Source organism: Macaca thibetana, chromosome 9, assembly GCF_024542745.1.
Source record: "Macaca thibetana thibetana isolate TM-01 chromosome 9, ASM2454274v1, whole genome shotgun sequence".
NCBI lineage: Eukaryota > Metazoa > Chordata > Mammalia > Primates > Cercopithecidae > Macaca > Macaca thibetana.
In genome coordinates, this window is record NC_065586.1 from 31,541,537 (window position 1) to 31,554,044 (window position 12,508).

Consider the following 12,508-nt stretch of genomic DNA (forward strand, 5'->3'; position numbering starts at 1 on the left):
CATAAGATACTCTGCTCTGTTACAGGTTCTTATTTAAAGGAAAAACATAGTCTCTCTACTTCAGGGAAAAAGAAAAAAAATTGTAATTATATAATGAGAGAAATAATTGACAAATAACACAGGTACACTAAAATAAATATTATTTTTAAATATTATTTATTTAAAAATAAATATTTATTGTTATAAAGAAGTAGCCTCATTATTATGGTGATGGTTGTCATGAGTCTTGGAAGAAAGGGAGCATTTGGCATGGAGAGATTGGCATGGGTTGGTGCTCGAGGCAGAACAATAAAGAGTAAAAATCAGACCAGAAAACCTGGGCTCCACTTGGAAAATAGCAATTAAACCAATCTGTCTACACAACAAAACAGGAAAGGCCTGAAACATGAGACTACAAAAAGAGGCTGGGATCTTGAAGGCTGTCCACAAAATCAGTTGTCATCTCTGGTTGGATCTCTGTAACCACACCCTTCTGGAATGGGACAGACATTGTTGCTCTTCTGTCAATAGGCTGCCTCTCTTCCCACAACTCTGAATACTTGGATAGCCTCCTGAACAGTCTTAACCAATGAATACCCTGAAAGTAATGTGTGACTTCCAAATCTAGGTCTTGAGAAGCCTTGCAGGTTCCACCCTCACCCTCTCGGAATCCTGAAGCTGTCACTTGATGCAGCCTAGGGTAGCTCCCTTGAGAATGAGAGATCTTGTGGACAAGGCGGCCTAGCCAATGGCGGGCACCAATACTAGCCATAAGGTCACCTTATACCATCCAGTTCCAATCAAGCCACTAGATGACTGAAGCCTCATGAATAGTCCTCAGTGAGATAAGAAGAAAAATCACCCAGCTCAGCCCAGGTCAGGCTGAGCAAACAAAATGTTCTTTTCTTAAACTACTAAGTTTTGAGGTGGTCCTCTTATGCAGCAATAAGTAACTAATACAGATCATATATTGCTGGGGAGGGTTTGAAAGATAAAATGGAAAGGTTTAAAAAAAAAAAAACTGTACTTTTTAGATCAGTTTTTGGTTCTAGAAAAATTGAGAAGACATAGAGATATCCCATACACACCCTGCCCACCCCCACATACATTCCCCCGTTATCAACATTCCCCTTAATTTACTTTTTAATATTAGATTTGGCAAGTAAAGAGAACCACATCCTTTTTATTATTGCTGGGAAAAGACAGGATTTGTGAAACAAAGGCTTGTAATATACGGTCTGAGTTCAAACAACTTATGCAAATAAAGCCAGTTTTTACAACAGTTTTCTTAAATTACAATACCATCTAACTTAATCACCAACTTTGCCTTAATTAGTCACAATGAAAGACTATTTCTCAAAATAGCTCAAAAAACAGAACATCCAATTACTACAGTTTAGAATGTGTTATACTTAGAAAAAAATGTATTACCTCAAATACATTCTTTTTGCTGGATTTATCCTTGGAAGCCATCTCAATTGTTGCCCCCTTCAGGTCCACCGTGAACTCTGGTTTGGACTGATTACTGCCGAACTTCATTTTTGAAAAAGAAAAAACCTTCATGTGATACTCACATATATGCGTATTCAAAAAGAATTAAGAACAATTTTATATTGTTAACAATAAATCAAACAGATTTTCTCAAATTCTTTTTTCTCTATTATAAAGTAACAATTTCTACTTTAGAAATTGAAAAATATCTAGAATATATGAATACACAATTCATAGAAAACAAAATAAAATGACTCAACTTCCATCATAATATAAAATAAATATATATACATATGAAAAGCCAAACTGAAATATTTTTTTACCCATCACAATGGGAAAAATTTTTTTTTCAAAACTATGTTGGTGAGGCTATAGACTAAAAAGGCCTCATATGCAAGTGGGATATAAATTGGAACTACTCCTAGAAAAGAAAAATTGGTAATGCTATATTTGCAAATTTACAAATGCATGTATACTTTGGCTTGGCAGTTCTGCATCTTGGAATTTATCCTAGACTATACACGACTATGTAAAATGCTATGTACACAAAGGCAATACTCTTATATATGTAATAAACAGTATCAGGTAGATAACAAGTGCATTTTCCAACTAATAAACATTCTCTAAACCTGATTTTGTGCTTTCAGAAGTATTTCCTTATTCAGTAGTTACGCTGTTAACAACAAGTTGTGGAAACAGAAAACACTAAGTCCCATATTCTTTTATCTTTGTCAGAAACTGTAACTAAAGACAGATGCTATAAAGCTTCAGCAATTTAATGAGGAACTACAAAAAGAACGGGAAGACAGTTGTTATGGGTAGGTTCAGAAGTACTTAGCTAGCTATTACATTTTCTTAACTAGATAAGGAAAAGATTAGCAAAAGTAGTATAAAATTTATGTTAAATATACATTTACTCTGTACCTTGACATCTTTAAATTTCTGTTTAGTCTGTTAACTAAGAATAAAAAGTAACATTCCCATGGTATTGAAAAGTTTAAAGGCTTTAAAACCTCTAAAGTCTACTGAATTGTAATCTAAAGATCATAAAAATCTGTTATAAATATTTCCTACAGAGAATTTCATTTGCTAAAATATTTCAAATCAAATTAACTTGTCATTAGAAATTATCTTACCCAACTTTATGATAACTTATTCACTATTTGTAATCTCAGTAACTCTATTCAGGAGCTTCACATTTAAAATAGAGTTTGCCTCAACCTGCTCCCTTTTACATCTTTTTAGCTAGCAGTGTGAACTTAAACAAAATTTAGGATTAATAATAAAATTTATTAGTGGAGTCAATGAAAATTTTGAGATATTACATGGAATTTATTTGTGGAATCATAATAAAAATCACAATAGAAATTGTAACTGTATCCTACAAAGTCTTTGCCTGAAGTAGCATTGTCATTCAAAAGACAAATTAAACATAAAGCTGTATGTTGGGCACAGATAACTTCCTGAACACAAATGATGTACTGCAAATGTTATCAAATTTGAACATATATTTAACAAAATGACAAAAATCAATTATTTAATTTGTTGTCATTATACACACTGTAGATGGTTAGCTCTAAGCTAAGATACAAACAAGAAACCAAATAAGATATAGCAATTGAATACAAATACAATGACATGACATGGAATATTGCAAAAAAAAAAAAAATTGCAATCACTATAGCTGGCAACATTTTGTTAGTTATTATTTTCCAAAATCTAGTCCCACTTTTCTCTACTGTAATCAACCTCCCCACCAACGTATTCATGGCAAAGAAAACATAATTATTGTGGCAAAGGGCATGCAACAGGAACACATACAGTGACAGCTGAAACAGGATCAGACTTTACATATGCAACAGCAGGCCGACGACGGACAGAGTTTTTCCAAGAAGAAAGCAGCGAAAGCAAGAGCTCAGAGACTGAGCCTTGTTGGCAGAAGGACTTGATGGAAAAAGGAAGAAAATGATGATGTCATAACAATGCACAACAGCAAAATGACACACAAGAGAAAAGCATAATGGAACCAGACAAGACAAAGATACAACTCTATATGAAGACATACAACACAAGCAAAGCTCAACTTCCAAATATCTTTGCAAAGGTCCTAGAATTTATCCTGATTATTATTATATAAATTTATGTTTTATTTTTAAGATGAATGCTTTATAGAATTTATCTTAAACAGACTTGTGTTAGCCATTGACAGGAGTCACGTTAGGCCCTTCACGATCTAGATTAGACCCTGTCCAAAACCCCCTAGCTTCCTCCTCATGCCCTGCTGAGTAGTATCTTCTGGTGTCCCTTTCCAAGTCATCTCTTGGGAGTAGCCCTACCATCTCACCTCCCTTCCCTTCCTCTAGGACACTGATACTTCCTCTAGGAGACAGGGAATTTTGTCCTCTGGGGGACATCTGGTAACGTTTGGAGATATTTTTAGTTGTCACAACTAGAGGCAGGGTGCTAGTCATCTACTAAACACCCTACCGTGCACAGGACAGCCCCCCTACAACAAATAATTATCTGGCCCAAAAGAGTGACTATTTTTAGAAATTTGAAAGCATGTACAAATGAATGTTTGAATAACTACCAATATTTATGGGTTGATTTTTTAAATGCTCAAGGAATATTGTGAATGATAACTGAAAAGAAGCACAACATATGTCATGTTACACTGAACCTGTTCACTTGTCAGTCTTCCCCACTACTACGTAAGCTTTGAAGACAGGGACCATGTTATTTCTTTCTAAACCCAAAGCTTAACAATGCCCAGAACACAGCAGGCTTTTAGGTGTGTTGAACAAACAAACAAACATACACACATATATTTCCGAGGTGAAATGAGGTGAGAAAAAAGCAAATGTAAGTTTATGTTACTGATACAGCAATCCAGTAGGTAACTGTTTTCCATTCCAGAAAACCACTGGAAGGTACCTGCCCTAGAGGAGAAGAAAAGGCTCACTAGATTTTTGGATGAGGCAGCACCTATGTAAAATATTTCTTATAAAGCAAAATTGCATGCAGCCTCTGTGCATTTCATTTACTCAATTTTAACCATCTACTGTCTGGAAAAAAAAAATCAATACAAACCAAGAATAATTTTTTAAAAATAGAACTTTGAATAGCGTGGGTGACTCTGCTCAGTGTTCCATCAATGAGTACATGCCCTCTAGTGAGTACAAGATTTGAACCTGCTGTTTCCTCAAGTGGATCTCAAGTTTTTGTACTAAGTGTGAATCTAATTTTTAAAGAACTATACAGATTTCTCCTGTAATGTGGCCCCTTAACATAAGCCATTCAAACTCGACTGAAGGAAAAGTTATTCCTCCTAATACCAAAGGAAATACGGGCTCCGCTACAGATCAGCTTCTGTATAGCATCTTCCTAAGGAATATTCAAGAGCAGTTTTCACTTGAAGTGACTGTTGGTTTTTTGGCTTATATTTTAGCCTTAGAATCTTATCTTCGGATAAGATGTGATTCTGCTGTATAAAGAGAATACATTTTACCTATAACAGATCTAGTTGGTGACTGAGCAGATCAACAAGGCTAGAATTCTTTAACATTTCTTTCAATAATCCCAATTCCAGAGTTAAAGAGCATCCTGTTTCTCTAAATTTTGTTATTTATGAATATTGTGGGGTCATAATACATTATACACACTTACATGATTTTTAAATAATCTTACTTCCTTTTACTTAGGCCATTCAAATTAGTTCTCGTTCCCTTAAATATGTAGCGATGGGTAAAGCAAAACAGTCTGAGGTTTTAAAATTAGTCATAAAATACAAATTAAGAATTGACTGTACAACGAAGCATTTTACCACATTTTTAATCTTGTTTAGTCTTTACTGAGACTATAAAATGGTGTGGTTATGTTTTTTTAAATTATACCTATCTGAAATGATTATATTATTAATACTATATCAATAGTAATAAGATGTCATTTGAAAGATAAAAATTAAAATAGCGACTCCCTATAATTAAAAATTCATTGAGAATTCTAAAATTTCAAAGTTAGTTAGTTCGGTAAATTTTAAACTATGTTTTGGTTATTGCTACATGGTAACATAGTAATACAACCTTGGCTGATAAACACAAATACCTCACCTCCTTTGTCAGTACTAGTTTTAATCATGAGTTCTAAATCATGTAAGATCTTCTAGAGTGAAAACTTTCAATTAAAAAAAAAAACAATGTTACCATCCTGTGCTAACGATTATGTACTAGAAGGTATTCATTTAACATCTTTAAATTCAAAGTTTTCATTTCATTTAAATCACGTACAAACCTGCCCACCTATAGGATGCTCTGTCTACTGGTTTCATCTGTACCTGCCACAACCTTCAATCTTTAAGTATCAGTAATTATCAAATAAGTGATCACTATCCAGCTGTCTTCAGATACTTTCAAAAATGCCTTATTAATCTATTATTGCTTCTCCATTCCTTTTCTTTCATCCGTTTTCTTCACTCAATTTCAAATAAAAGTTGAGCCATAAGTAGGAAGAAAGAAACAATTACACAGTGCTCTAGAAATGCATTAATGCAAAAGAGCCCCACATGTTTTACCTTGGGGAAAAGGAGAAAGACATAATTATCCATTTACTTTAAGATATATCAAACCAGAATTTCAACCCTTTCACAGGTCATTTCCACTGGAATGGTCGAAGAGGGAGCAAATTAAAGGATTAGAAAAGCAAAACAGAAGGAACTATCTAGAATGTTCACATCCATGCTCAATTCATGTGGATTTTTAGGTTTCCTCATCAGAGAAGCTGAGGACTAACATGTTCTGTGGCATCTGGGGTTCAGAACCATGTTGCATGGCTGCATGATAAATGTGGACAACTAAAATTTGCTTAAATTTTATAAACGGACTTTTCTTTCATCAAACATAAGACCCATAGGTTTTGTATTAATTTTAAAGAAACTCATTAATTGTAATAAAATATTGGTTATGGTAGAATATGAGGTAGACAAAATACATTCAGAATACCTTTATTTTAAATTTTACTTGAGCATTAGCACTTCAAATTCAATTACAAAAACTTTCGTAAATAGCCAGAACATGGATTCTAGAGCCAAAAAGCCAAAGTTCTAAACCCAGATCTGCCACTTGGTAGCTGTAAGACCTTGAGCAAATTATTATACTTAACTGTTTTATACCCTATTTTCTCATCTATGATGGGGGAAGGGCGAGATCAGAGCAATAGCTATCCCAGCGTTAAGGAGACAATATAGACACAATCCTCTGCACCGAGAACATATGTGGGATACATAATGAGCATTCAAAAAATGTAGCTATTATGTGTCACAAATTATAATTTTTAATGTTTGTATTACAAATAACTGAAGAGTAGAGTAATGATAGTAAGCACTCAAATATGTTAAAAGCTTCAAAATCCCAAAAGTAATGGTGACATTTCTTTTTCTTTTGAAAGCTGGCTGACAAACCAGACACTGACACCTGAAACACTGATTCGTAACCAATGGTCAGATCACAATTCAAGATACAGCTTGCCACATTACTGCTTATTTTCTGACTAAATATCTGAAGGAGCAGAGTCACAAACACAGCAAAGCTTTAATATCCTGAAAATGAATCAAGAAATGTATTTGCTCTATAATGCCCAAGTAATGAGCCCACTTTTCAGTTGAATGGATAAAACAGAATCTATTGATTTTAATAATACCACTAATTAGACTGTCCTACTCACTCCTTTTTTTCTCTCATAAGTTAAAATGAACCTTTAAGAACATTTTATTTATTTTTATTTGCACACTAGCTGTAACTAAAAGGACTCTGGAAATTACCTTTTGAAATTCAGGTACAATACTATTCACATAATTTAAATGTATAAAATCTCCAAAGAGAAGAAATACTTACCCAACTTGTGCTACTTCCTTGAGTTTTGGTAAAAAGTAAAGAAGAACCCTGCAACACCGCCCAAGAAGACAACCAGTTCTTTCTGTAATTATAAGGATGACCGATTAAAGCTCCAATCTCGAGTTCTTTCAGCCAAATTCAAAAAATTAACACCTACTTAGCTCTTATCAATGTTATCTACGATTTACAGCCCTTGTTGACATTTTAGTTGTTTTTGTTGGGGATAGATACTAATGAAATTTATAGTCATTTTATGGTTCAAACCTGATAATGAAGGCCCCAAAACAAATGAAGTTAATCAGAGAAGTTATCACAAATAACTATGAATGAATGATGCAGGTAATTATGTTCACGTGAAATTAATACAGCACTTTGTGATCAAAGACACTAATTTATTTTAAAGTCACACAAATGGAATATTGTATTTGTCAAGAATTCTTACTCAGAAGTAAAAATCAAACAAACACACTTCCCTTACTCACCTAATTCTTTACACAGACTGTTTTACATTTCTTGGTGATCTGCCTTCCCCTAATTGGGTTGGAGTACCCAGGTAGTAGGTACTAGGTACATTACAAGTATACTGATAATTGTACACTGACAGACCACATGACATTAAAAAAAAAGTTTCCTATATTACAAAAGCAACACATATATGGTGCGCAAAAACTCTGAATACAAAATGTGTAAAGGAAAGGGAATCCCATTTCTTCTTCAATCCATACTCCAGAGGTAACCAATGTTAAGACTTTGGTGTAACACGGGGCTTTTAAAGAAACTGTCCACTTACCTACTATGCTATCTCCAGATACAGAGGTACGCCTCACATAGCATATGCTATTATCAGTTGACCCATTTAGAACTTTAAAGCTTTTGAATACTATACCCCAGCCAGATTCCCCTCAACTTCTCCCTTATCATATTAGAGATCTTTATGTAAATGTTTCTGTCATAGGGATTGTAAATTATTTGAAAAAAGAAAAGTTTTTATTTTTTTATCTACCTCAGGCCTAGCACGGTACTTTTCAAACAGAAGGTATGAATCAGTGTTTACAAGTAGTAAAATAAATTAAAATTACCCTATATGATGAGGACACAGTTGCTAGGAAGCTAAAATGAATGTCAAATCTGTCTACCGCATGGATTTATTAAAGCTTTCCTTATAGCCAAACATATGGCCAACTTTATAAAAACCTCTAAAGGAGGTTTATTTTCTGTTTTCAGAATGTAGAATTTAGTATCTATCAATGAGACCTATTTTTTAAAAAATTACTTTTTATGTCTACTTGAACTTTATGGATTAAGAGAAGTGAAATAAAGTTAATTACTACTAAGTTTCTATGTTTCCATTTATTTCCTGTGTTTTTTTGCTTATGTTTGTTAATGCTACTTTATTTGGTAAATGGTGATTCCTATAATTACATCTTCACTGTAGACTTCTCCATATGCTTTACCATTTTAAATACTACCTTCGTAATGCTTTATGCTCTCCCGCTGGGATGAACTTTGCTACTGAGATCCCTAGTCTTGCTTTACTTTCTATACCTTCAACATACTTTATTGCTTTTATTTTTTTTTTCAACTTTTCTCAATCATCTTTTGGTGTTTCTTTTATATATAAAATTTGGTTAAGTTTTGCTTTTTTATGCTTCAGTCTGAGCAACTTTTTCTTTCAATAGATGAGTATAGTCCATTTACATTTACTGATATTGGTATTATAGATGGTGCTTTTTCTGTCTTCATTATTTCATTTTCTGGATCGCAAGATATTTTGGAAGTATTTTACTTTTTTGTAAATTCATTTTATACTCTCAGTCTTCTATTTCTTTAGATATCATCTACTGACTCCCTACTATGACAAATACTTAAATTAGCCTATTTCCACTTTAAGTAAGCTTTTGTAGTTCAATTTTCAAAATGAGAAAAACTGTAGAACTAGTAAATATATATCTGAGAACAAATATTGAATATTTAAATAGTGAAATAATGACCATTGTCTCAAGGACTAAGCACTTGTGTGACTTAGTTGCAAGGTGAATTAGTCACATTTTTTTTTTCCTGGAACCCAATTTTTTCTCCTGAAAAAACAACTGATGTACATACTATAGTTATTCAGACTTGGATATGTGGCAGGCAAACATTACCTTAAAAATAAATGAAGTTTTCAAAGAAAACAAATAATATTATTTATAGGCAATAAAAAATTAAAACTTTCAACATGAGGCTGGGCGTGGTAGCTCATACCTGTAATCCTAGCATTTTGGGAGGCTGACATGTGTGGATCACCTGAGGTCAGGAGTTCAAGACCAGCCTGGTCAACATGGTGAAACCCCGTCTCTACTAAAAATACAAAAATTAGCCGGGCATAGTGGCACACGCCTGTAATCCCAGCTACTTGGGAGGCTGAGGCAGGAGAATTGTTTGAACCTGGGAGGCAGAGGTTGCAGTGAGCCAAGGTCGCACCACTGCACTCCAGCCTGGGCGACAGAGCAAGACTCTGCCTCAAAAACAACAACAACAACAACAACAACAAAGCTTTCAACATGAATGAACCTCAAGGACATTACGCCAAGCAAAATAAACTAGTCACAACAATCAAACATATACCATATCATTCCACTCATACAAAATATCTAAGGTAGTCAAAATCACAGAAACAGCAGAAAGGTTATCAAGGGCTAGGGGATGGAGGAAGAGGGAATTAGTGTTAGTAGGTATAGAGTTTCAGTGTTATGAGATGAAAAAGTTGTAGAGATCTGTTACACAACAATGCGAATATACTTAACACCACTGAGATGTACACTTAAAAATGGTTAAGATAGCAAACTTATGTATTTTTTTTACCACCATTAAAAAAAACTGAAGCTTTCAAACAGAAAGTAGAATTTTGGAATACCTCGCATCTGCTACAGTGGATTTGACAATTTCCCAATACTTTTCTGACAGCACTGATGTGTGATTATTTTATATTATAAAATAAAATGTGTAAACATTTGAGAAACGAGCAAAGTTAATGAACTAGTATTTTACAAATGACCTACAAGATATTATAAAATTAAGCATGGGCAAAGATTCACTCAGATGCAACAAAGACCAACAGTTTTTAAAGTAACTGAGTATGAACCGTTCACTGTAGTTTTTCAGAGTCTTCACTACAACCAACCCTCAACAAACTACCATTTGTAGAGTTTCGGAGGAGCAGGAAAATGCACAATTATCTGAACATATCTTAAAACATTCCTCCATTTTCCACCTTTAGCTGTGAAAGGGAGGATTTTTTTCACATACTTCAAACAAAATAATATGTCACAACAGACTGACTGCAAGCAGAGATGAAAATTCAGCTGTTTTCCATTAAGCCAAATACTAAAGATTTACAAAAAATGTAAAACAATGCCTCTCTTCTCATGGAAATTTTGTCTTAGAAAACATAGTTTTTCTTCAAAAAATTTTTGTGTCAATTTGTAATAGGTTATTTTTTAAAGAATTATCCTTAAAATTTGTTTTAATTTCTCACAATATCTGTAGATATAACCTATAAGGTTATAGATATAGACCAAGGCTCTTTAGAATATTCAGTAATTTTTAAGCATTTAAAGGAAACTTCAGACCAAAAAGTTTAAGAACCACTAATACATAGGAAATTAAAGAAGATTTTGCTTAACTCTATGTAAATAAATTTGAAGATGATAGAATAGATGATTTCCTTAGGCAAATATAAATTGAAAAAAATATTCCAAAAGTAGCGAAAGTCTAAATCATAGGAAAACAACAAAAGCAAAGAAAGTAGTCAAAGAGCTATCTGCACTACATATTCCCAAAATGGAGAAAGAAAAATAAAGACTCAATTCACAACTGAATTCTACCAAAGAACAGTTTAAGGGATACATAATTGTAGTATTTATAAAGCTATTTCAGAGCACTTAAAAAAAAATCTAACTACCAAAGTCTGATAAAAAATAGTTCCACGAAAGCAAACCTAAAAAACTCAATTACATGTTAATTTAAAACTCTTTAAATGCAACTTACATTACATAGAGTTTATTTCCTTAAATCACTAGGATTTCCTTAAATCACAGTAACCAAAAAATCCAACGATCCAACAGAAAAACAGACAAAGGGTATAAAGAGACAATTCAACAAAAAGGAAATACCAACAGTTTATGATACCGTAACACACTAAAAAGGAATGCAAATAAAAACATCACTTTCCCTCTTCTCTCTCCTGGCAAAAATCAAAGAATTTAACAACATACTAAACTGGCGAAAGGTGTGCAGGAATGCACGGCTACTGGAGGCAGAAACAGATTCAGTATCAGTGCAATTTGGAACACTGTTGAAATGACTTTGCAAGTGGCCTAGCAATTCCACTTTTCATAAAATTTATTTTATGGGCAGATTTGCATACTTGCAAAATGAGTCATGCAAGATGCTAAATGTAGTATTACATGTACTAGCAAAAATGATACACAACTGACATGTCTACCAACAGACAGGTGTAGTTAAAAACTTGCAAATAAATAATAGGTAAATAAACTATATAGTACAGCCAAACAATATACAACTATGCAGCAATTTAAAAACAATGTGGCAGCTCTACAAGCAAGAAGTGAAACCACCTCCAAGATAAATTGTGAAAAGATGTTTAGAAAATCTCTATACATACAAACATATACATATATATCCTATCTCTGCAGGAAAGCACTAGAATTCAGGAGACTTAACACTGGTTGCCTCTGGGGAGGGGAAGTAAAGATGGCTGGGGGACTGACTTTTCACTCAATACTTAGTCTACCTTTGTTTTTTACCATATGCATTTACTGCTTACTGAAAAAAAAAAAATTAAAGCAAATGCATCCTCAGAACCCTCTGCCTCATTACCTCTTAACTTAATATTACTTAGGAAACATGTCAAGACAAAGAAAATTTTTCATAAATCTCATGACAATCTTACATATGTGATTACATAGAAAACAAATGGTGATTCTTCAGAACCCATTGTTTATACTAAAATAATTATATTGAGAATTTTTAATTTATTTCAATCAGATGAATCATGTAAGAACATTAATGACTTGTGTACTTACCGAACCTTTTTCCCATTTTCAGCAATTTTTGTTACATTTAACAATCCATATTTCTCTTGATCC

At 33.4% G+C, this 12,508-nt stretch overlaps 1 protein-coding gene across 8 annotated transcripts in view; it reads right to left on the minus strand.

Moving 5' to 3' along the window:
• The window catches only part of ARHGAP12 (Rho GTPase activating protein 12), a 148,739-nt gene that overhangs the window by 37,961 nt on the left and 98,270 nt on the right, over positions 1-12,508 (minus strand). For all 8 annotated transcript variants that reach the window (XM_050805619.1, XM_050805624.1, XM_050805621.1 and 5 more), the window contains 3 exons: positions 12,446-12,507; positions 7,359-7,440; positions 1,411-1,512 (listed from right to left, as the gene is read on the minus strand). In XM_050805619.1, the coding sequence (XP_050661576.1) occupies positions 1,411-1,512; positions 7,359-7,440; positions 12,446-12,507 (246 nt within the window). The remainder of the gene's footprint in view (positions 1-1,410; positions 1,513-7,358; positions 7,441-12,445; position 12,508) is intronic.